The sequence below is a fragment of the Ornithorhynchus anatinus genome, chromosome X1, assembly GCF_004115215.2.
Source record: "Ornithorhynchus anatinus isolate Pmale09 chromosome X1, mOrnAna1.pri.v4, whole genome shotgun sequence".
In the NCBI taxonomy this organism is placed as follows: Eukaryota; Metazoa; Chordata; class Mammalia; order Monotremata; family Ornithorhynchidae; genus Ornithorhynchus; species Ornithorhynchus anatinus.
Genome location: NC_041749.1, coordinates 94,480,816 through 94,507,302, shown reverse-complemented (window position 1 = coordinate 94,507,302; position 26,487 = coordinate 94,480,816). Strand labels below are relative to the sequence as shown.

Here is a 26,487-nt window from a genome sequence, read left to right as displayed (position 1 = left end):
CTCAGCAAGGTCACTTTGGAGGGTGGGGGGGGAGCAGGGGAAGTCCCACACAACTTCATCACTTCATTTAATCTCTCCAGCCACTGTCATTCATCGCTTCAATTCTGTAAACAATTTCCAGCTCCTAGGTTTTCTCCAAAAATGGCCTCAAGTTTTACTCATCAGAATAGTCATGATCAAGTACACCCTGCTCTGCTATATTCTTCCAAAACCTGATGCTAAGGAAAGCTCATGTTCTAATGCTACATAGGTACACAAACAATTATTCTGATACATGCTGAATCCAAATAGACTGACTCATGTTGTTAATAATAATAATAATAGTAATAATAATAGTGTATTATTTAAGTGTTTATTATGTGCCAAGGACTTTACTAAGTGCTGGAGCAGATACAAGATAATCAGATAGCAATCCCTTTCACACATGGGGCTCACAATCTAAATGGGATGAGGCATTTAATGGGGGAACAGGGGCAGAGAATTTAAGTGCCTTGTCCAAGGTCGCACAGCAGGCAAGTGGCAGATCTGGATTAGAACCCAGGTCCTCTGACTCCCAGGCCCATGCTCTTTCCACTAGGCCACATTCCCTAACAGCATTCTAGTCAGAATGCATGTTGAAAACAGGCAGCATTGAGAGCTGAATGTACATCATCTGGACTGCTCTCCCAAGCACTTAGTACAGTGCTCTTCACTCAGCAAACACTCAATAATTGACTAAGCACTGGAGATTCACTTTAAAGAATAGATATGGATTTGCTCATCAGACACAATTTTCTGTACCAAGAACAACACCGGGTAAGCCTGGTGACAGAACAATTCAAAGGCCTCAAACTCTGGCCTCAAAATCTGTAAAGTGCCCATAATGAAATAATTATTAGAAGGGTTCCAGAAGCTCAGCATCACTGCCTTCAGGAAAGAAAAAAAAAAGACTGATGTGCTTCTTTAATTAAACCATAAAGAATTTACAAATGACATCTATATCAGAATCATCTGGCTAATCTTCTCAAAATAGCATGGTGATACCTGAGAGACTGACTGCAGATAATCATGTGTTACTGGGTAGACAAATACATGTTCCATAGACATGAATTCTGAAGGCTTGAACAGTGAGTGCAATGAAACATTTAATTCCAAGGAAAATCACTGTGAGGTGAGGAGAGGGTGGGGAGAGGGTGGGGAGTCTACGCAAAATGTATGGAAATGAACTGGGCATCATTTGAGTCGACTGTTTTGGTAGGGTGAGTGTCAGAACTGCCAATGGCTATGAGTTGAGTGGCAGCTGAATCAACCAAGGAATGGAATTTCTAGCTTCCCCACTTCCAAACAGATCAGTATAGCTGCTTTCAACGCACCATCTCAAGCTCTTTTGTTTTTAAAACCTTGAAACCTTGTCCTGATTGTGTCAACATGAGGATGAGCAATATTTTCAGTCTACCAAAAAGAAAGAAGGGAAATAAAATCACACATCTCAACAACTTCTCTCAGAATTGCTGGGTGTGTGACAAAGGTGAGGGAGCATGACTTGGTTTTGTCAAAATTATTTTGGTGCAAACTATTTATAATACAATCACAAGATCTCATTTTTCTAAAAAGCAAGTGTGTGATGGAGGAAATCCAAATGTAGTTGTATACTTCAATGTATCTAATAAAAGAGGATCTGCAGGAGAAACAGTGTTTTCCACTTCCAAAATGGATTTTATTTTCACTCCTGGAAAATAAATGTTTCTATCATGCATGGAGTCAGGTATTCTTGTTGCGTTAGCATTAATGAGGGTGCTGATTTTTTATTGTTAGGGCAAAATAAAGACCTGGAGAGGCACATGTCGGGGCAGAGGAGGCATCAAGCAGAGTCCAAAACTTAAAACGAGAGGGGTATTGTAGCGAGGGATCAGGAAGGACAATGAGAGGGATGCTAAGGAAAATACTGACAACATGGATCAAATGTTATGTGTGTTACCCAAAGAAAAATGGAACCATTGTGGCATCACTCTCTTTGGCAGTAATGGATGGCTTTATCATCCTAAGACATCTTTCTAATATATAGCCATGCCCCAAACTCGAACCCTAGGACATTGATTAGAGCTGGGAGTCCTTTATGGACATGCCCACTCACAAACATGAGATAAGGACAGATTATCGAGTCTTCATCGGACCACTCTGGCACCCACCCCAGTTCTTCACAGCACATCAGAATCCTAATTAACCTTGCACATGGGCTTGGCATGCTAGCTGCTGGTCTCAGTCAGGTGGTACAGATTCTGTCCTCATCTGTGTAGAGGCAGTGGATATCCCTCCGATGTCACTGGGTTATGGACACTGATAACAAGAACTCTCCTCGAGTGGTATTAGCTCTGTTCTGCAGATACAGAAACTTTCCACGTGGTGAGGGACCTAGGTGGCCCAGCCAACCTTTGAGGATCAGTTATCCTCTTTACAAACAAGAGTGACTGGCTGGATTGAGGTTGGTCAATGCTCATGAGTGCCTATTTATAGCCAGTTGGTCCTTTCTACCAATCCCAGTTCCCTCATGGGGGACCTCGTTTTCCTCACTCAGTTAATCTTTAACCAGGTCACACCACCCTCTGGGTACCTACTCGCCTTGTTTGCCTCCATAAGGTAGTTTGTTGGCTCTGTCTTTTATCCAGGGATCCTAGCAAGAGCATGCTATACAAATCCTCCTAGAGGGCAGGGGGACCATGTTCACTAACTCTGTGGCATTGTACTCTCCCAAATACTTAGTACAGTGCTCTGCACACAGTAAGAGCTCAATCAATACGATTGATTGGTTGATTCATCAGTGGGTGAAAGCTAGATCAAACGTACAGTCAGATAAAGGCTCTCAGTTCCACCACTGAGGGAATCTCTCTTTTTTAGAGAAAGATGAGTCTTGGTCCAGTCACAAAGGCTTTCGGACCAAGACCCTGCACGAAGGCACTGAATCAAGTGCTAGCAGTTTGCACAACACTACTCACACACTTTCTTCCCTGCTATCTGTTTTTCTGTTGAGACACATTGTAGAACAAGTGGGTAGGTGGTAAAGCGGATGTGTCCTGCACAATACTTGAAATAATGGTGAAAGTGATCGTAACTTGGTGCATATGCTGTGCCACAGTACCATAGACCGTCAGATGGTTGTCAGGGTAGCCACCTTGGTAACTGCTGCAGTCCCTGACACCCATTTAAACCAGATATTGTCTAGGATTTCTGCTGAGCCTGTCCACCATGCAAAAACAGCCTAGATGGCAGCAAAAAAACTCTTGCAAGACCTCCTGTTACAGAAACCGTATGGCCTAGTGGATAGATCACGGGCCTGGGAGGCAGAAGGACCTGGGTTCTAATCCCGGCTCTGCCATTTGTCTGCTGTATGACCTAGGGCAAGTCCTTAACTTCTCTGTGTCTCAGTTACCTCCTCTGTAAAATAGGGACTTAAGACCGTGACCCCCACAAGGGACAGGGTCTGTGTCTAACCAGATTTGCTTGTATCCACCCCAGTGTTTAATACAGTGCCTGGCACATAGCAAATGTTTAACAATGACCACAATTATTTTATTATCATTATTATTATTATCAGTAAAGGTTGTGTTCATGACATCATTTATGTGTATTAGGACATGTCTTTCATTTCTTAATGAATGGTGTCTGAGCAGTACTCAACACAGATAGCAGTTTGCAAGGGCTCAAGAGATTCTCACTCAGTGACATTCACACTGATGAACAACATCTCACCATTAGTCACATTGCCTTTGAACCAAAGCACAACTATGTAATTTAAGCACAAAGCAAAGCAGGATTAATTTACAGGATGATCCTAAACCCCTCAAAGATAGCTATTTCCTTGCAAATAGCTGAAGGCCTAAGATCACCTGGGGTCCTACAGCTAGACCTTAGGGGCTCTTCCAGTTCCTTCTTCCTTCTTCCCTGACCCAGGTATCTAGTTCTAGCCCCAGTCCCAGCCTGACTTCTAGTGATGGTCTGTTTTCCATGGCAGAGTATTTACAGATAAAGAAGAGGGTGAGGGAGGTGAAGGTGGGGCTTCTCCCTTTTAATTCCACCTTGTTCTCCAAGCCATATGATCCCACCTGATTCCCCAAGCCAAGCAAGCCATTTTTTCCCCCCGGCAAACAGATACTTAGTTCTGCCAGAATTAGGGAATGTTTTCCTGACAATGCAAGCCTGACTGGATATAGCGTGTCACAGTGTCAGAAGAAACAGTTATGCACATGACATTGGACTACAAGGCAAATTCTCCTCAACACTGGGTTTTGTAAGAATGCAGCCTCCACATTATAGGATAACTGACTACATAGTGATCCAGAGTAGGGTGGCTCTTTAATACATCATCTCTTTTCACTATACCTAATAGACTCTTTGCACTCCTGGTGTTTACGGATGACATTTACTGAGCACTTGCTGGGTGGATTTTTCACCTCCATTAACAGCTGTACTCTGCCAAGTGCCTTCCTATGGACAGAAAAGGTACGGTGCCACCTAAGGCTGATGGGTGACAGAGCCCTTCTCACTTATATATCAGTGCCCTCTTCCACAAGACACCAAAATCTCCCAAAGTGTCCCGCAAACGAAGCCTGCCTGTTGTGCATTTTGGGTGCGAGGGGATACTCTGCCTCCCTCCCGCCCATGCCCAAAGCCTATTTGAGTAGATTTGGGGTCTGAGGTGAGAGCCCTAGGGGCAATACTGTATTGGGAATACTGTACTGCACTGGCAGTTCTATTCCTACTTTGCCTTTTCCCCTTTCAAGCCTGAGATTGTCCTGTTGCTCTAGCCATCTCCCTTGTACCTTTCCCCCACTAACCAGACAAGGCACCTTGGAGTTGGGCAGGCTCAGGAGGCGGAGCGGGTTTGGGGTGCGGAAAGGAAGCTGAAAACGCTAGAGGAAAGACGGCAGCCCCGTTAGCCGGCCGAGGCAGGACCGGGCGAGAGCTTCGCAGCCTGCCGGCTGCTCCTCCTGCAGCTTCCCCGATCGGCTCCTGGACGTTTGGACGACGGACCCCAACACGACGTCTGGTCCCGAGAGTCGCCTCCGTCCACAGACTAGGGGGCTCTAGGGTTGGGAGCTGTGGGGCCGAAGGCGCCGAAGACAAGAGCAGGAGCAGTGCCGACGGGGCGAAGCATCGGCGCTCTTCTCCTCCATACCCTTCCCTCCGCCTCGTCGGTTTTCAAAGAAGCGGCGGGACGAGGGGAAGTACCGGCCGGGCCGTCCGTAAGTGCGGGCAGTGGGACGGCCGTCGACCAAAAGCGGGGCTGGGACGGGGCGCGCCCTCTTCTACCTGGCCCCACCTCTAAGGTGGGGGGCCCCGGGGGCTCAATCTTTCCCTCGAGCCCCCCGACCTGCGCTCCGCCGCTCCCCGGCACCCTCTCTCCCAGCCCCCCATTACCTCAGCACGCATCCCCTCCCTGCGTGATGATGCAAACCCGAGGGGGGAGAGGAGAGGACGAGCCTGGAAAGCCGGAGGGGGGGGGGGAAGGGGGCGGGTGGAGGAGAGGAGGGGAACGACCATTTAAAGCGATAGCAATCCCTTACCTCTCCCCAGTGCTGAGCTGCTGGAGAGCGCGGCGAGGAGAACGGGGAAGAGAGCGACAGAGAAAGAGACTCCGGCAAACGGACGGGAGCGCAGTGCGCCCTGCTCTAGGCGGCAACGCGGAGCATCCCCCCTCTCCCCCCCCCCCCCCAAGGACACCGCTCCGTTCATTGCATGAAGGAGAGTCCGGTGGCCAGAGCGGGGCAACTGGACATCGCAGCGTTCGCAGCCACAGCGGCGGGAGCGGCGGCGGCAGCCGGAGCGGCGGCGGCGGCGGCGGCGGCATCGGCAGCACCATGCTCCATTTGGGGAGACTGTTTCATCTTCTGACTTTGATGAAGTTGCCCTGTTGTTTGCTGGAGGTGTTCAGCTCTGCAGTGGCTCACGGGCAGGAAATGTATGCCCCTCACTCCATCAGACTTGAGGGGGACATCACCCTGGGGGGGCTTTTCCCCGTCCATGCCAAGGGACCCACCGGAGTGCCTTGCGGGGACATCAAAAAGGAGAACGGGATCCACAGGCTGGAGGCGATGTTGTATGCCCTGGATCAGATTAACAGCGATCCGGACCTACTTCCTAACATCACGCTAGGGGCTCGGATCCTGGACACTTGTTCCAGGGACACCTATGCGTTGGAGCAGTCGCTCACTTTTGTTCAGGCGCTGATTCAGAAGGACACCTCCGATGTGAGGTGCACCAATGGAGAGCCGCCCGTTTTTGTAAAACCCGAGAAAGTAGTTGGAGTGATTGGGGCATCTGGAAGTTCAGTGTCCATAATGGTAGCCAACATCTTAAGGCTCTTCCAGGTAGGGCTCCCGTCAATCAGGGGTTTGGAAGCGGTGGGTGGATGGAGTCTGAAAATGAGCGCGTGGGGGAGAATTTGCTCTCCAGACCCAATCGGTTGCAGGGACTTACATGATTGCAATGCGATTTCAACTACGTTCATTTTCATGTGGGTGCTTCCCGAGTAATCTTTCTTGTCTCTTCCATTTCACTCCCCGGTTTACCGTCTCTCCCCCCTTTCACTCTACTTTCCCATGCATGACACTTTCCGGATTTATTGTCCCATTTGCAAGAAGTGAGCTGAAAAACAAGGCAATGATGGGTTTGCGTTAGAGTGAAATACGGCTTGCAAACAGGCTTGAAAGGTACGAGGGCACCGAACCAGATCTAGTTCCTCACATGAAATATTAAAGCTGAGATGCGAACCCAAAATTCCGCCCTACCGCAGCTTCCACCCGACGGTTTCTGGAAGTGTTAGCTCCTCGGGGCTATTTTAAGATAATTCGGAGAACGTGTTTCATAAGAGGGATACTGGTCTAAAGTCCTTGGGCTGTGGCTCTGAGGAGGACAGCCGGGGAGGGGGGCTGCAGGATGGGGGGGGGCGCGGAGGTGTGAGGTGTTGTAAATGGGGTTTAATATCATGTTTCCTGAGGATTTCGTGCCCAGACCTGTAGCCGCTATCCTGGAGGGTATGGAGCGGGGTGAGAGGTGGGGGGACGACGACAGTGGAGTGCTCCAAGACATTACTGTCGGAGCTTTGGTTGGAACAACTTCATCGACATTATGTTCCCAGATCGAGCCACTTTAAAGGACTCACCAGGCTTGTTTCTATCCTATTACTCTCCTCCAGAAATCATCTCATACTTGTCGTGAATAAAGCAACAAATAATAAACCTTCCCCTCGGGGAAAAAAAAAAATCCCTTCCCAACCTAAATCCCTAACAGCCAATAGCCCCGAGCGAGGGACTCAGGCACGTAGCGAGAAGAGCGAAGACGGGTCTTTTCTTCTGCGAGTAATGGGGCAGGATCGAGAAAATGAGATTAAAGCAATTTTTTTTTCTGGGGGTGGGGGGTGGAAAGAAGAGGGTAGGGGTGGGTGGGTTGGTTGGTTGGTTATACTGCAGTGCTTTTCTCTGTTTCTTTGCTTTTACCCTCCTCTGTTCCTTTTTGACTTCGTATCCGTGTTAAACCCACCACCGTACTGCATTGGGTTAAGCCGTTGGCTTTCGGTGTAAAAAAAAAAAAAGGCGACTCTCTCTCTCTCTCGGTTAAGATTGGGCAGGAGCCGATTTATTCCTCCTTCTACCTTCAACTTTTTTTTTCAGCATCATATTCGCTTTATCTATAGGGAAAGCCAAAAGTCGTGCCTTCGTTATGCCAAAGCATACATTTCTTCACCCTTCGTTTAACAATTCCTAAAGGGAATATCTGTGAAATATCTCGTTCCCTCAGTGCTGTCTTAGAGGGTCCGTCGAATCCGAAATTCTGTCTGTCGGGACAATACTGCGAGAATTAAGTTTGTGTTGACAAGGAAAGGGGATGCCATTCCATAATCGTACCCACAGATCGAGTTCCCTTCTCTTTTTCATTCCTGCTCCCTTCTTAAGGTTCAAGTATAAGCTTCTTATTCCCTGACACCTCTGGTTATTGGGAATGTGGATTCGACTACGCTTGGCTCCGACTTTTAAGTGCGTGGGGGTGCGTGCGTGCGTGTGTGTGTGTGTGTGTGTGTGTGTGTGTGCGCGCGCGCGCGCGCGCGCGCGCGGCGGGCGGGGAGGGAGCCAAACCGACAGATTATCTGGCTCAGAGCTGAGATTGAAACTGAAAGGCTGGGGGCAGTACTGGCAAAAGAAAGGGGGAAGAAGGAAAGTAGGAAATTTTATCCATCCGTTCGTCCCGTCCCGTCTCGTCTCTTCCCCGCACCCGCCTGACTTTCCATGGGCTCTGCTGGTATTTTTTTCTTCTCCTTTTGCTTTCCCTCTTACCCACGGTGGTAGGTGCTGCAGGAAGGATCTATGTGAATAGAATGTAAAAGCAAATGTAAGCGAGGGGCTGCGACCAGAAATAGGTGGGAAGGAATATGTTGCCCAAACCAGCCTGCTCGAGGGGGCCCGATGGCTCTCCTGGTCTGTGAACTTGAAAAGGCTGGTGGAGAAATAACCTGTTCGAGAACGTGTTCCCCCAGTCGCAGGAGAAATGGAAACAAATACCAGTGGTAACGATTTGGGCGGGTACCAAAAAGATATAGTAGTAAACACTGTAATTTTTCTCTAATTTGCAAATTACTGCTATTCACACTGGATTGAACAGCTGATGCTTCTGCGGGAGAAAGAGTTGCCGGCATTTACCTGGGTTCATAGACAAGAGACTGAAGGCGGGAGGACTGTGGCAATTTATAACTTAAGATGCAGGCAGAATTCAGCCCTTTATTCGTGATATCTTGATTGGTAGCCACTGATCAGGTTGATTTTGTATTTTGTTTGGGCTTTTTTTTTTTTAATTGGCTCAGTGTCTTCTGATGTTTCTGATTCAGGCTGCAACCTCGCTAGTTGAGCCAACAGAGTCATTATTACAATTCCATTTCCCAAGTTGTTTGCCACCTATCTGTAAAATGGGCAGAAGAGAGGTATATGACAGAAAGATGATAGTAAACACACTTGTGGTGGAAAGGCACAATCAGTTAGGAGGAGAGGGAAAGTGTGGCGGTTGGGGACTTTGGGGTTTAGCTCGGTTTAGGATTGCCCTATGTCAAAGAAACTCCCCAGGGAAGGAAAGGTAAAACAGTAGTCTTGGATTTCCGGGTGCTTGGTTCACTTCAGCTCTGGCTGTGGGTTCATTATGATCTCTGCCATCACAACTACTTCTCGAGATATGAATTTATGATGAAATATGCTTCCAGGCTGAAATAAAAAGAAATGCCTAGAATTGTTGAGTGCTAACCCAATTACAAGGGGTGGTGAGATTGTACTGAAAAAGAAATAAAATCAGAGTCTGTTCTGTTTCTTTAACAAAGCAGGGCTTGGTATGAGGTCCATCCCTTTACCTTGCGATTTAGGGAACCTGTAGAGACCACTCTGGCAAGCGCACAGTTCTGATCTAGATAATTACTTTTGCTCCTTATTATCATTTGGCTGCCAGTATCAGGCACAAGATATGAACTAAGTAATCTTTCTATCTTCCCCTCTCTCCCCTGCACAGATTGAGAGTTAGCTTGTAAATGGCATGTCTAAGGAAAGGAATTACATCCAGTGAGCCTTTTAATCTCAAGAATTTGAAATTAGTATGAGGGTGAGGTTATGGCAACTGGAATAAAGTCACTGCAACCTCACAGAGTGAATAGCAACACACTGCAACGTTAACCAGCATCAGGGAGGATTGGGGGGAGATTTATTGAAAAAGCAAAAGTCAACCCGCTACAGCTCTTGCAAAAATAGCACTTTACCCTAACTAAAGGCATGAAAAAGTCAACGTGCATTAACTATTAGGAGCATTACTTTGAAAATTTATTGCTTGGGAATATCTTGAACATTGAGAGGATACGTAATAAGGTAGAGAAAGATAACTCCTGACCACTGAATTATTTGCAATAAGTAAGATATATTATTGCGGAAAGTAATGGGAGCATTTTTATTCCAGGTTTCTCAGTTATTAAATTGAATACAAACACTCCAAGAGTGTAAATTATCCTTGCTACATCCTGACTCCTAATGTACGATATTTCATGTAGTGAGGCACATTTTAAGTTGCGGTCCTAGCATTGCAGGCAGGTGCTTCAGTTTTTCAAAAGCAATTGGATGGAAACAGTGGTCAACCAACCCACATTAGTAATGCATCATTAAAAATCAAAGCACATGCGATATGTTCCATAAATGAAAGAAAGGTATATAAGTACAGTCAGAAACCTTTATAAATTATCTACTGTAGTTCAAATGAAAGTATTGCTTTGGATTTTTTTTAAAAAAGAAAACCATCTTTCTTTGCTTTCCCTTCTTTAAATTCTCTCTCTCTCTTTCTCTCTCTATATACATAGTTATTATTATTATTGTTGAATCTCATTAGGCTCCAGACTTAATAAAGGCAGATACCTGCACCTTTTCTGTTTTGCAGGAGTAGGAAAATGAGAGCACACAAAGCTTCCTTGTACTCTTAAGTTTGGTAAATGAAGGTATTATCTGAGATACTCATCATAGCCCACCCCATCTGTACATTTTTTGTGTTTTAGGAAATATAACAAGCAGATGGTGAGTGGGTATTTGTTAAAGGACAAAAAGAGAAGGAACCACCCAGATAGGTTACATGTATATTTATCCCATATACAAAATTGTCCCCTTTGGGATTCTTACATCTCAAGATGTGGAGAAGATTAGAGAAGCAGCATGGCCTATGGATAATAATGTTGGTATTTGTTAAGGGCTTACTATGTGCAGAGCACTGTTCTAAGCGCTGGGGCAGATACAGGGTAATCAGGTTGTCCCACGTGAGGCTCACAGTTAATCCCCATTTTACAGATGAGGTAACTGAGGCACAGAGAAGTTAAGTGACTTGCCCACAGTCACACAGCTGACAAGTGGCAGAGCCGGGATTCAAACCCATGGCGATAGATCCTGGGCCTGGGAATCAGAAGGACCTGGGTTCTAAACCTGGCTTTCTCACATGTCTGCTGTGTGACCTTAGGCAAGTCACTTCACTTCTCTGTGTCTCAGCTACCTCATCGGTAAAATGGGGATTAAGACTGTGAGCCCCATGTGGGACATGGACTGTGTCCAAACTGTTAGCTAGTATCTGCACCAGTGCTTAGTACAGTACCTGGCGCATAGTAAGGGTTTAACAAATACCATTAAAAAACTGCAAGTACCGAACTAAAGGCTCTTGTTGAAACAACCATAGTAAACACCATCAAATTAAAATACTGTATTTTTTAAAGTGTCTTCCTCACAAAGACCTCCTGCACCTCATGCGTCCCTCAAGTTGGAAAATTTGGATATATCCAAACTAGAGATGATGCTGGAGGTTTGCATGCATCATCACCAACCAGCACCCATTTTATAGTTCACAATGGGTTTCAGAAATCTTTTTAAACAAGAAGGAGTATCGTACCACAGGGCTGGCTGGTTAGTGAACATGCTCTTGGATGGATAAATAACAATCAAGCTTCTGCCTCCACGGTCAGACTTCGTTTTTCTTTCAACCTGTTTGCTTTTTGATAAATCTAAGTATTTTATTCTTAGACATTTAGGTTTACTTGTAGATTTTTCTCAGGATACAGTTCAAAATGGACAATCATTTTTCATATACTTGTATGATCTATATGGCCCTTAGAATGATGCATTCAAAACTTAAAGCTTTTAAAATATTTTTCTTTTCTCTTGTGCCACTGCAGTGGCTTCGAAGTAGGAGCACATTGTCACTAGTTATTTCCATTCTAATATGTTAATATTTAGTGCATGTTCTTGTCACATGAAAAACTGCTATTTCCTGACTTCAGAATTGGGGACTCTGGAGCTTTGGAGAAAGCAAATGAATGTTTGTTGGCTTTTATGAGGCTATTCTCCTTGTTCCTTTTCCATTAATTAAAACAATTTTCAATCTACATATGGGAGGGGGAAGCCAATTTGTATAAGAGTGCTACACAGAATGTATAAATGCAAAGAGATCCCAATGCCTCTAGTGCAAACACTGAATCTTCCTGTACATTTTCCATGTCAATTTAAAATTCGCAGTGAAAACTTCCGGGGGATCAGCGACATTTTCGATAGTACAGTGGTAGTGATATTTAAGGACATTTATGGATCTCATTGTTATGTTTATTGAGTGCTTACTATGTTCCGAGCACTATACTAAGTGCTTGGTAAAGATTTAAGATTGTCTTTGCATGGAGAGTAATATGCACTGGCTTCTTGGGATATGTTTTTAGATTAAAAAAACAAAAAAAATTATTCAAGGTAAATATTTGCCTGATAATAACATTGTACAAATTTATTGATTAATATTAGTCACTTGCATCTAAGTTCAGAATCAGTGTGCAAATAGCATTACTATCAGAAATGTATGTTTACTTCTACCTAGTTTCAGTACTGACATGAACACACTTTAAAACATATGACCCACTTTATAAAATATAACCTTCAAATAGCTGGAAATATATATGTACATATATATGATTACAATATATAATTTGAATATATGTAGTTGATATATAATATATTAATATGGTATACTTGATAATTAATATATATAAGGTTGCCAATCATATATTGTAATTTTTGGTAATTTATGTAGTGCAGATGTTCTGTAATAGCCAAATCCCAATAATTGAACGTCATATCCAAAATGAATGAAATAAAATCAATTTTTTATTTTCAATAAGCAAAACAACGTGCATTTTGTGAGGAAGTCATCAACACCTTGTTTCACAGATATAATAAGGTGAATTGAATTATTGCAAAGCTTGAACATACCAAAAGTAATGTTCAAAGGAATGCCTTCTTTTATTCGTTCTTCATCAGGTGGATTTGTTCATCAGGACAATAAACATTCAGGTCCTGATCAGTGTCAGTTCTTATAAATTATGATGCCTATTTTGAAACTTTATTTCACTCGCTCTTCTGTTCCAGCCGTCTTAAGTGATGAAATCTATAATTCAGATGCACGTGAAGAATATATTAATATAATTGCTGAAAGTAAATTTAATATAGCAGAAGAAATACATTCTAATAAATGTTTTAATGTTTGTGTGGGTGGCAGAGTGAGGGGTAAAGAAGCAGAGGCAAATTTACAATTTAATGGATTATTTTGCTTCTTGCTATAAAAGTGTAGCTGCTTAATAGTTTTATAATTGGTCATTTACAGAATGCTGCACTTCTCCCTGATGTACTTCCTTCTTCTTGCAAATACTTCCTTATGCTGTTCTTGATGTAAGGTGGCAAAATTACCTTCTTGAGAGTATTCAGTGATTCTCTTTTTATCGGTGTTTTGACTAAAATATTTCCAGTTGTGAATGTAGTAGTTCAACATTTTTATTGTTTAAACTTGCAACATATTTGCAATGTCTTTGCATGTGTGGAAACAGATGCGATGCAAATTTCTAGCAGAAAATACTACATGATTGATAGGGTACTACTTGAAATGAAAAAAAATCAGTCAGCTTTTCTTGATTAAAATGAGTAAGGTCAATCTTTAAGATAGAAGCTTTTTGTCAAAGTCTCCTCATTCAAAATCCCACAGTACCAAAATTATATCATGAAGGATGCAAATTTTGAGGATGCAGATTTTTAAAAAATAGGTCATGCATATATGAAGCCAATGCATTTTAACTGCAATATCAGTTAATAGCAATGACATATTTTCAACATTTTCTATGTGTCAAATGCAGGGGTAGATAGAGGATAATCAAATTGGGCACAGTCTGTTCCGCATGAGGCTCACAATCTTAGGAGGAGGAAGAAGAGGTATTTAATCCCCATTATAAAGATGATGAACATGAGACACAGTGAAGTGACTTGTCCAAGGTCACATAGCAGGAGAATGGCAGAGCCATGATTAGAACTCAGGTTCTCTAACTCCCAGGTCCATGCTCTCTCCACTAGGCCATGCTGCTTTTAACTACACTTAACTAAATTTCTTTATTTATAGTAATGTCTGTCGGCCCCTTCTAGACCATAAGCTCATTGAGGGCAGGGAATGTATCGGTTATGTTGTACTCTCCTGAGCGCTTAGTACAGTGCTCGGCACACAGTAAGCGCTAAATAAATACAATTGACTGCCTATGGGGATCTTACAGGCTAGAGGAGGACAAAGGCATCAGTATACATGAACAAAGTACCTCTATGTGGGTGGGTGAATAGCAGGTGCTTAAAAGGTCCAGATCCAAGGCATAGGTGATGCTGAAGGAAGTGGGAGTAGAGGAAATGAGAGCTTAGATGGGTAAGGCCTCTTGGAGGAGCTGTGAATTTAACAAGGCTTTGCAGAAAGAGAGAGTGGTAGTCTGCCATATAAGAATGGGGAGTGAGTTCCAGGACAGAGGGAGTAAGGGGTAAGTAGCAAGATAGATGAGATAGAAGTACAGTGAATAAATTGGCATTAGAGGAGCTACGTGTATGGACTGGGCTGTAGTAGGAAAGCAGGGAGGCAAGGTAGGAGGGGATGAGATGATTGAGTGCCTTAAAGCTGATGGTAAGGAGTTTCTGTCTGATGCAGAAGTGGATGAGCAACCACTGGAGGTTCTTGAGGAGTGGGGAGATGTCGACTGAAGGATTTTTTAGAAAAATGATCCAGAAAACAGAGTGAAGTATGGAGTGAATTGGGGAGTGACAGGAGGCAGGAAGGTCAGGGAGGAGGCTGATGTAGTAATCAAGTGCTTAGATCAGCATGGTAGTATTCTGGATGGAGAGGAAAGGGTGGATTTTAGGGATGTCGAGGAGGATTAGGATGGAGTAGAGGCCGTTGGATTTCGCAAGAAGGAGATCACTGGTCACCTTTGAGAGGGCAGTTTATGTGGAGTGGAGGGGATGGAAGCCAGATTGGAGGGGTCAAGGAGAGAATTGGAGAAGAATTTGAAACAGTGTGTTCAGACAACTCACTCAAGGAGTTTGGAGAGGAATGGTAAGAGGGACATGGGGCGATAACTGGAAGGAGCTGAGGGGTCAAGGGAGGGTCTTTTTTAGGATGGGGAGACCTGGGCATATCGGAAAGCAGTGGGGAAGAAGCCATGGAGAGCAAATGGTTGAAGATGCCTGTTAAGGAGGAAAGATGGGAAGGGGCAAGAGTTTTGATAAGATGCCAAGGAATGGGGTCGGATATGCATGTGGAGGGAGTGGCTTTTCATTCATTCATTCATTCATTCATTCAATAGTATTTATTGAGCACTTACTATGTGCAGAGCACTGTACAAAGCACTTGAGGCTTTTGAGAGGAGGCAGGAGATCTGCTCTAGACATACTGCTGGGAAGGATGGGAGAGTTGAGGGAGCCAGAAGGGGGAGGGACTGAGGAGGGGCAGGGGCGATATGGGGAAGCTCACACCTGATGGTGTCAATTTTCTTAAATGACATCTTAACATCTCCCCTTGAAATATTGCTGGGAAAGGTGGGAGAGGGAAGACGAGGCAGCAGAAGGGACTAGTAACTAGAATGGGTGGTAGAGGGGATGATATGAGCTTCAGAGTAAGGTGAAGAGAGGGATGGGGGAGGTGGGATGGTGTGTAAGTGGTACTGGAGAGCAAGAAGGAACCCAACTCTTCTCCTTTCTTCAGTGAGTTTTGGGGAGTGGGAGAAGATGAGGTCTCCCTGACTGGAGCGGCAGAGGAGACAGTGTCATCTGGGGTGAGTCAGGTTTCAGTGGTGGTGAGGAGGAGCAGTGTCTGGGTCAGGAATTGGTCAAAGATGATGGGAAGCTTTTCCATGATGGAGTGGAGGTTCCACAAGCAGCACATGGCTGAGGCTGTGGGGTGATGCTGGGGGGAGGGGATGGCACAAGCGGTAGAAAAGGGTTGGAATGGAGCAAATTGAGGGAGGGCTGTCATGTAGGGAGGAGTGAGTGAGAGGGGTAAGGTTGGGGTGGGTGACCAGAGGGAGGGGACTGAGAGGATATGGTGGTGTTGGGGTGGGGGAAGGCTAGGGCATTCAAGAAAGAAGAGAGCTGCAGCAGCTGATCTTTAGCACCCAGCAATCAACAAAGGTTCTTCTAGTTGATTGGGACCAGAAACTTCTAGCTAGAGGGATCCCCAGAGTGAATGGGTGAATGTTCACAAGTCATAGGCAGCTGACAAGAGTGAAAGGAATAGTGTTAAGTCGTTAGCTGCTAATAGTCAGCCAATCGTATTTATTGAGCGCTTACTGTGCTTACAGTGCACAGGCATAGTGCTTGGGAGAGTACAATATAACAATATAACAGGTACATTCCTTGCCCACAGTGAATTTGCAGTCTAGATGGGGAGACAGACATTAATATAAGTAAATTACAGATATATACTAATCCTGCAAATAGGCAAGATTAGCAGAGTGCCCTGCACACAGTAAGTGCTCAATAAATACCATTGATTGATTTATTTTAGTCTTCACATTTCTACCTAAGCACCCAACTCTCTTTTTTCTAAAAAAAATCCCTTTAATTTTTTTAATAATAATAATAATGATTATGCAATTTAAGTGCTTACTATGTGCCAAACACTATTAATAATAATAATAGTAATAATAATAATGTTGGTATTTGTTAAGCACTTACTATGTACAGAGCACTGTTCTAAGCGCTGGGGTAGATACAGGGTAATCAGGTTGTCCCACGTGAGGCTCACAGTCTTAATTCCCATTTTACAGATGAGGTAACTGAGGCACAGAGAAGTTAAGTGACTTGCCCACAGTCACACAGCTAACAAGTAGCAGAGCTGGGATTCGAACCCATGATCTTTGACTCCCAAGCCCGGGCTCTTTCCACTGAGCCACGCTGCTTCTCTATTCTAAGCACTGAGGTAGTTACAAGGTAATCAGGTTGTCCCATGTGGGGTTCACAGTCTTAATTCACATTTTACAGATGAGGTAACTGAGGCACAGATAAGTGAAATGACTTGTCCAAGGTCACACAGCAGACAAGTGACAGAGCCAGGATTAGAACGCACATATTGTGACTTCCAAGCCTGTGGTCTTTCCACTAGGCCATACTGCTTCTTATATAAACTGTGAGCCCCTAGAGGGACAGAGACTATGTCTAGTTCCCAACTGTGATTTAGTTCCCAGTGTTAAGATAGTGATCTGAACACAGTAAGCACTTAATAAATATTATTAGCATTATTGCTACTCCTACTTTTCCCCTCCTATCTCCTCCATATTTGGTCTCCTTTTCTGTTCTTTCTGATAGCTCACCACAACAAAGACAGAATGAGATAATTTCTGAGTAATTGTGTGTGTGTGTGTGTGTGAGAGAGAGATTGAGACCTAGAGAGATATTCTTTATACTTGAAGAAGAAGCCACTGATGGTGAAGATTACCTATAGGTGGACACATGGAAGACAAAGTGAATAGGTTGCCCTAGATGTTTTTGCAGGGTTACAGCAGGACTGTGCTATATTAGTCCTGAATTAAAACCTAGCTGTCTTTCTTAGGATGAGGGAGAGTAGAAGAAATACCAATTAATAATAATGATGGTGAAAATGATAATAATTGTTGAGCTTTACTATGTGCCACGCACTGTGTAGAGTAGCTCAGTCGAAAGAGCTCGGGCTTGGGAGTCAGAGGTCATGGGTTCTAATCCTGGCCCCGCCACTAGTCAGCTGTGTGACTTTAGGCAAGTCACTTCACTTCTCGGTGCCCCAGTTACCTCATCCGGAAAATGGGGATTAAGACTGTGAGCCCCATGTGGACGACCTGATCACCTTGTATCCCCCCCAGCGCTTAGAACAGTGCTCTGCACATAGTAAGTGCTTAACAAATGCCATAGTTGTTGTTTTTGTTGTTAAGCTCTGGGGTAAGCATGGTTCGGGCAGATCAGAGGCGGTCTCTGTCCCTCATAATTCTCACAATCTAAGAGAGGTTGCCCACCCATAGGGCACCCCTTCCAACCCTAAAGTAGCCCAAAGTTAAAATCTAATCAATTCACTTCCTCCAGTTTCTAAGGCTTTTCAAGCCAGTGGATAACTTCCCACAGTTTCCAAGAATGAATGAATTAAAATAAACTTGAAATGGGTAGGTAAAGAGGGCATATTTTTCTTTTATATGAATTTTATAGCCCTTTAGTGTGTAAAATTGCAAATGAAAGGTCGATTAGAGAGAAATCACTTCCTTAACACTGTTTAAGACTACTTCTATATAGCAGTAATGAAATTCTATGTAAGAAATTCTTCAAGCAGAAAAGAAGGTTTCTGGAAGTTCTGGAAGTTTAAAAAATGTGCAGGTGCGGACACCTATCTAGAAATTTGGAATTGTCAGCTGTGCAAGTGTCTGCCCCCAAGATAACTTGACAGCAGGCTGAAAAACTTTCAGAGATTCTGCCTGGCACTAATAACCAGACTTATTAGCCAGTTAACGAAAGGAAATTTGACAAGTAGTAATTTTTGTTGTGTTTCAGCTCTGTAGGGCTGAAAAATGCTAGCCTGTATTTATTGGAAGCAATTGGGTTTGCTCTAAAACTGCTACTGTATACATCCTGTTTGGTCTGAGGCCTTGCACCATTGACAACTGCTACCATAAGGCATATGCTGAGATACTTCCTGTCAGACAGACAACTGTAACAGCATCAGGGTTGCCAGAGAGCTCAGAGTTGGAACTATTTATTTGTTCATTTATATTAATGTGTGCCTCCAGCTCTAGAACGTAAACTCACTGTGGGAGGGGAATGTGTTTGTTAACTCTGTTAGTAGAGTGCTCTGCATAATCTATCAATAAATCAGTCATGTTTATTGAGCACTTCCTGTGCGCAGAGCACTGTATCGAGCACTTGGGAGAGTAAAATACAACAGAGTTTCTGCCCACAACGAGCTTAAAGTCTAGAGGAGCAAGGTGATTTAGTGTTTTAAGGCCTATGGTAGGAGCTTCTGTTTCGGGTGGAAGTGGATGGACAACCACTGGAGATTCTGGAATGGTGGGGAAACATGGACTGATGGTTCTGTAGAAAAATGATCCGGGCAGCCGAGTGTAGTATGGACCGAAGTGGGGAGAGACAGGCAGCAGGGAGGTCATCCAGATGCAGGGATAGGATAAGTGCTTGGATTAATGTGGTAGCAGTTCAGATGGAGAGGAAAGGGTAGATTTTAGAGATGCTGTGAAGGTTGAACCGACATGATTTGGTGGTAGATTGACTGTGGGTGGAATGAGAGAGAGATGAGACAAGGATAACGCCAAGGCTATGGGTGTCTGAGAAAGGGAGGATGATGGTGCTGTCTATAGTGATGGGAAAGTTAGGGGGATGACAGGTTTGGGTGGGAAGATAAGGAGTGAGTTCTGTTTTGAACATGTTAAGTTTGAGGTTAGAGATGTCCTGAAGGCAGGAGGAAATATGAAATCTCAGAGAAGGAGGGACATCAGGGCTAGAGATGTAGATTGGGGAATCATCTTCATAGATATTGTAGTTGAAACCAAGGGAGCAATTGAATTCTCCAAGGGAGTGGGTTTAAAAGGATAATAGAAGGGGACCCAGAACTGAGCCCTGAGGCACTCCTACAGTTTGAGGGTAGGAAGCAGAGGAGGAGCCTAAGAGACTGAGAATGAGTGGCCAGAGAAATAAGAGGAGAACCAGGAGAGGACAGTGTCAGTGAAGCCAAGATTGGATAATGTTTCCAGGTGAAGAGGGTGGTCAACAGTGTCAAAGGCAACTAAGAGATCGAGAAGGATTAGAATAGAGTAGAGGCTATTGGATTTAGCAAGAAGGAGCTCATTGGTGACTTTTGAGAGGGCAGGTTAGGGGGAGTGAAGGGGGAGGAAGTCAGATTGGAGTGGGTCAAGGAGAGTTAGAGGAGAGGAAGTGGAGTAGTTTGGAGAGGAATAGTAGGAGGGAGATGGAGCAATACCAGCACGGAGGCATGGGGTTCAATAGAAGGTTTTTTTTAGGACAGGGAAGACATGAGCTTGTTTGAAAGTAGTGGGGATGAAGCCATTGGAGAGTGAACAGTTAAAGATGGTGGTTAGGGAGGAAAGTAGGGAGGGGACAAGCACTTTGATAAGGTGCGAAGGGATGGGATTGGAAGTGCAGGTGGAAGGGGTGGATTTAGAGAGGAGGTGGGAGATCTCTTGAGATGCTGGGAAAGATGGAAGAGTTGAAGAAGATTTTAAGGAGCTCAAGCCTGATGTTTTCAATTTTCAATAGAGTACTCTGTACTCTATTGAGAAAATAAAGAAATAGAGAAATTAAGGAATTGAAAATTGAAAATAAAGAAATTGAGAAATGGCATATGAAGCACTCAGTAAATATGAGTGACTGATTGATAATGGTAGATGATATGGCATAACTAGGGAGTGGGGTGGCTCTTTTGGGTACTTGTGAGAAAAAGACAGTGACATCGACAAGAAACAGACTTGAATTATGGCCCTTCTTTGGCCTTTCACGGTGCTCTCACTGTGAGGATAGCTCACTCCTCCTGTGATGCCTGCAGCTGGTCCTACTCCATACCCAATCACCATTACCCGGTGGTAGGGTGGGGTTTATGACTGTCACTTCACTTGTTGCTCTCATAGCCCCATTTATGCTCAAAATATGACAACCCGCAGGGACAAGAAGAGTGCAAATGACACCGTGCAAGCCATTCATTTATTCAGTCATATTTATTGAGCATACATGGCACAGTGGATAGAGTATGGGTCTGGGAGTCAGAAGGTAAATGGTTCCAATCCCAGCTCTGCCGCTTGCTGCTTTCACGGAGGGCAAGTTGCTTCACTTCTCTGGGCCTCAGGTGCCTCATCTGTAAAATGGGGATTGAGACTGTGAGCCTCATATGGCACAAGGACCATGGCCAGCTCGATTTGCTTGTATCCACCCCAGCGCTTAGTTCAGTGACCGGCACAAAGTAAGTGCTTGACAAATACCATCATCATCATTTTTATTATTGAGCATTTACTGCATGCAAAGCACTGTACTAAACACTTGGGGGACTACAATACAACAATAAACAGACACATTCTCTTCCCACGAGCTCACAGACACAGCCACTAACCTCGTGATCAGTTCCTTCACACAGGTCCTAATAATAACAATAATGTAATAATAATAATGATAATGTTGGTATTTGTTAAGCACTTACTTTGTGCCAACCACTGTTCTAAGCGCTGGGGTAGATACAAGGTAATCAGGTTGTCCCAAACAGGGCTCACAGTCTTCATCCCCATTTTACAGATGAGGTAACTGAGGCACAGAGAAGTGAAGTGACTTGCCCAAGGTCACACAGCTGACAAGTGGCAGAGGAAGGATTAGAACCCATGACCTCTGACTCCCAAGCCCCGGCTCTTTCCACTGAGTCACAAAGTGTTTGTGACTAGACCGAGAATCATCCTTCTTTTATGGGGGGACTGGGTAAGGAGGACCTCCAGAGGAGTTGGTCTGGGGAAGCTTCCAGTTTCAGCAGAACAAGTTGGAAACAGGGGGATGGGGTGTTAACTCACTGATGGCTTTTAGGCTCACAGTCCCAGCCATGGCCGGAGTATCTAAGTCCCAGTGCCAGGTAAATAATATTCTCCAGGATGGTGCCCTTTGTCATCATTATCGTCATCATCATCATCAACATCATCATCATCATTCTCATCACTCCCAATAGCTCACTTCCTCCAGGAGGCCTTCCCAGACTGAGCCCCCCTTTCCCTCTACTCCTCCTCCCTCCCCCCTTCCCACCCTCTGCTCTTCCCCCTTCCCCCCCTCAGCACCGTGCATATTCGTATATATCATTCATTACCCTATTTATTTTGTTAATGAGAAGTATATCTCCATGATTCTGTTTATCTTGATGATGTTGTCTTGTTTTGTTTTGTTCTGTTTTGCTTTGCTGTCTTTTCCCCCTGTTTAGACTATAAGCCCATTATTGGGCATGGATTGTCTCTATCTGTTGCCGAATTTTACATTCCAAGCACTTAGTACAGTGCTCTGCACATAGTAAGCTCTCAATAAATACTATTGAATGAATGAATGAATAGCATGAATTGAGCACCTACTGTGTGCAGAGAATTACATGAGGTGTGAGGGGAATAGTCGAAATAAAAGACATAGTCCTTGCCCATGAGGAGCTGACAGTTTAATGGCTGGAGAAATGGCTCCCTTTCCTTACCTACAGATTTATTTCATCATGATGATATTCTCCAAAAATAGCAGGCAGCAATAAAAGCACATTTGACACTGATCTAGTTGAGCTGATCCTTGTAGAGAGCCAACAAGATCATTGACACCAAATGTCGATAAAAATCAAATTGCCAAAAGAAGTGCCAAATTTTCTGGCCTGTGTAGGTATAGACACAGTGTCCTAGAGACACAGTGGCAAAATTTCTCTCTCTCCTCCTATCTTAGCCTACTGGGCCAATAGCCTGCAGCTTGAGCTCCTGATGGTGCAGGGGTGGCACTCCCCATATCCCATTGGGATATAAGTGCAGAGGATTGTAAGGTGGAGATGGCTGGAGAGGAGTGAAGGACAACCTCAGACAGAGCATGGGAAAAATGGCACCAACATTAGCAGGGAAGCCTTTCTAGGTACCCTGCTCTTTCTGATTCTTTTTCTGGAGTAAGAATAGGGTGGAGAGGTGAGGGTGATGCAGAAAACTCTTTCTTTTCCATCCACACTCCACAGTCCCTATACAGCTTCTGTGCAGTACAATGTGAAATGGAAATTGTCAAATAGGCAGTTAATCTAACCAGTATATACTGCCAACAACATATCTAAGGTGGGCCTCAGGGGAGATTTGGAGGGGGAGGTGGGACTAAAGTGTAGTTCAGCTTTCTACACTGATGAACTGGATAATTTCCATCCACCACCTTTTCCTCCTCCTCCTCCTCCTCAATGTAACTTCACTATCACTTAGGCCACTTCACCTTGTGAGTGTAGAAGACTTTGATTTTCTGGACTTCCCTGCTCTTCCTTAGGCACCCTGCATATGAAGATTTATGCTCAAAATAACACCACAAATTATTTTCCTTTTTTTTTTGTCTTGTTGGGGTAGAGAGAGAAAAGAAAGAAAGCAGTGAAAATATTATGACTCATTCTGCGAATAATTCTATTGCCTGTATCTTCTAAAGGGAAAGCTAAAAGTCAGGAAACAAATTACTCCCAGTGGTTTCAACATTTTCATTCACCTGCTTCAGTACCAAAGGTTGGAAGATTCAGGAACACATTTAAATATTAAAGAAAGGTGAATTTTTGGTTATCCTTTCTTGGTCTTGGCCTCAAAGCAAAGATAACTGATTTTTTCAAGTTCTAAGCAACCCTAGGTAAGGGAAATCATAATAAATAATGTAGCTTCAGCAGAGTTTGTCTTAAGTGTGGCCAATTATGAAAAGAATCATCATTAATTAATTTCATTAGCTACATATTGGGTTATTTCTAGTTCTTCTTAAGTAAAAGCCCCAAGTATTTCTTTCAGCATTTTGCCAAATTAAAGAAGAATACTGTTTAATCTAAAGCAACTCTAATAATATTCTTTTTAACTTCAGTAAATTCTTACTAATTCCAAGGACTTTAGAAACCATAGGTTTGTTGAGTTTGTGTGTGTGTACGTGTGGGTGTATATGTGTGTAGGCTCCCCACAACAGTGGTCTTAGTGACAACCCCATGGCAACAGGGAAGAGAGAGAATAGGGAAAAGAATGTCCACCTTTTTCCTCTTGTTTCGCCTCCGTTCTCTTTCTTGTTCTTCTCTTCCTCCTCTTCCTTTTCATCTCTTCTTCCTCCTCATTTATTGCCACATCGTCCTCCTTATTTTCCTCCTCTTCTTACTTCTCTTTTTCAACAATGACAGTGACAATTGCTGCCAACTCCACTGCTGATGTCAACATGAAACTTCCTGGACCTCTCCTGGGAGTTTCTGGAGCAATTTTAATAATGTGACTACACCACAATCAATCGATCAAGCAGTAGTATTGAATGCTTACTGCGTGCAGAGGACTGTCCTAAACATTTGGGAGAGTATCACAGAATTGGTTGACACAACCCCTGCCCTCAAGGAGCTCGTGATCTAGTAGAGGAGGCTGCAGTAGGAGTAGGCTATGCTGCAGCCTCCCAGTATCAGCCTGGAAAGAACCAGCTCTGGGCAGCCACTGCCACCTCAACTCGGGCAAAAGTCGTGGTGGAAGTAGTGGTGGGATCAACTGGTTTTTCTCAAGCTATTACTGGGAATGTCCAGGGTGACTGGAATGATATGTTTTCAGTTGTGCAGCATGGCCCAGTGGTAAGAACCCGGGCCTGGGAGTCAGAGGACCTGGGTTCTAATCCTGGATTCTCCACTTATCTGCTGTGTGATTTGGGGCAAGTCACATATCTTCTCTGTGCCTCAGTTTCCTCATCTGTAAAATGGGGATTAAATCCTACTCCCTCCTACTTAGACAGTGAGCCCTACGTGGGACAGGGATTGCATTCCACCTGATTATCTTGAATCTTCTCTAGTGCTTAGGACAGTGCTTGACACATAGTAAGTACTTAAGAAATATCATAAAAAGAAATAAAATGAGACAAAAAAACCCACCAAAAAAGGCCCCAGAGAGGTTCAGTTCACCTGGTGGTGACTATTTCGGCCAATGCTGCTTCTTCCACTATGAGGGAGTAATGGCAGTTGTCAACTATGGCTACTAATGGCACCAGAGGACAGGTTGTCAGAAACTTGGTGAGCTATTCTCCTCTGCCTCTTTTTTCCTTTCCTCTTTCTCTCTCCCTTCCTCCCTCTTTCTCTTGTTCACTTTTTCTGTTCTCCTATTTCCTCATCCTCTGTCCCTTTCTACTGCCCCCAACCTTTCTCTCTTCCCTCTTGCTCTTTTAGGCTCCATCCCTTGTTCACCATGGATGATCAAAAATCTGGTCACTAAAAATTAAATCGTAGTAAACACTTAAGAAATAGCATTATTATTAATCACCTACTGCACGAAGAGAACTGTACTACGTTCTTGGGAGAGTATTCCAATAGTAGTACAATAACAGCAGCATGGTCTAGGAGAAAGAGCACAGGCCTGAGAGAGGACCTGGGTTCTAATCTCAGCTCTGCCAACTGCTTACTGTGTGACCTCGGGCCAGTTGCTTAACTTCTCTGTGCCACAAATTCCTTATCTGTAAAATGGGTATTAAATACTTGTTCTCCCTCCTACTTCAACTGTGAGCCTCATTTGGGACAGGGACTCTGTCCAACCTGATTACTTGTATCTACCCCAGCACTTAGAACAGTGTTTGGCAAATGCTAAAGCTTAAAACAAAAAGCTCGGTAAATGCTATTATTATCCATATTATTAATGATGATGATAATGATAGCATCACAGTAGAATAATATATGATGGTATAGTAGTATCCCCATATAATTAATAGATATGATCTTGGCCCTCGGGGAGCTTACAATCTCTTACATACCACTGTGACTATGTGTTTTTAGATTTGTGTGTGCATGCATGCCTTAATACCTTTGTGGTGTCTCTACTGTACTATCTTTTTCTCTGATTATTTCATTGACTGTCTGTAGAAAGCTGGGCTTCTCCCCTGCTGCGTTGCCCATCTCCTTTGCGTATTCTACCACCTGAGGCTTTGTAACCCCAATATAAATCAAAAACCTTCATACTTTAAACTAACTTCCTTTTGCTGCAGTAGACAGGGTAAAGGAAAGACGCAGGGGGTAAGTATATAGTCGGAATTATTATGAATTCCATGTGAATGTGGTCCAAATTCATGAGGTCTTACTCTATTTCTTGTCATTTTTCATTATTCTTAATCCTTCAAATCATCAAGCATGGATAGGATGGGTCACATTTATATTTAAACCTTAAATGTAAACTTGGGAAATTTTACTTAATATAGCATACCTATACACTGTTGAGCAACAAGTGCAATGCAATAGAATGAAAAATTAATTGGAGAGGTACAAACACAGAAGGCACTAATAACATTGATAACCACAGCAGGGAGGGTGAACACCTAGCCTAGGAAAAGTCAAGTGGAAGCCAATTTGTTTCTATCCTAAGAACCACCCACATCTCGCCACCGACTAACAGCTATTCAGAGGCCCTCCACCACTGGTCTGGAAATAGGATTATGGATGGATTTTCTCATCTATATTTTCTCTAGTCTATATTCAGTATTTTCCCTTGTTGAAACATTATCCAACCTTGGTTTCACCAACACCGTCTTCTCCTCATTCTCTTCCTACCTCTCTGGCCGCTTGTTCTGAGATCCTTTAGTAGGCTCCTCCTCTGCCTCCCACCCTCTAACACAAGGCTTAGTTCTGGGTTCCGTTGGATAACTCATTCATTCTCACAGCTTCAACTACCATCTCTATGTGGATGATTCCCAAACCTACTTCTCCAGCCCTGACCTCTCCCCTTCGCTGCAGTCTCATGATTCCTGCTGCCCTCAGAACATCTCTGTCTGGATGTCTCACGTGTACCTCAAACTAATCATGTCCAAAACAGACCTCCTCATGTTCCCACTCAAACCCTGTCCTCCTTCTGTCTTTCCCATCACCATAGGCAACACGATTATCCTCCCTACCTCACAAGCTCATAACCTTGGCATTATCCTC

At 44.0% G+C, this 26,487-nt stretch overlaps 1 protein-coding gene across 2 annotated transcripts in view; it reads left to right on the top strand.

The window, feature by feature from the left end:
* Positions 1 to 5,554: 5,554 nt before the first annotated feature.
* Positions 5,555 to 26,487, top strand: part of GRM7 (glutamate metabotropic receptor 7) — a 780,988-nt gene continuing 760,055 nt past the window's right edge. Inside the window, exon 1 of one of the 2 annotated variants that reach the window (XM_029052142.2) lies at positions 5,555 to 6,344. In XM_029052142.2, coding sequence (XP_028907975.1) covers positions 5,835 to 6,344 — 510 coding nt within the window. In that variant the 5' untranslated portion in view covers positions 5,555 to 5,834. The remainder of the gene's footprint in view (positions 6,345 to 26,487) is intronic. The other variant, XM_029052141.2, reaches the window with a different exon arrangement.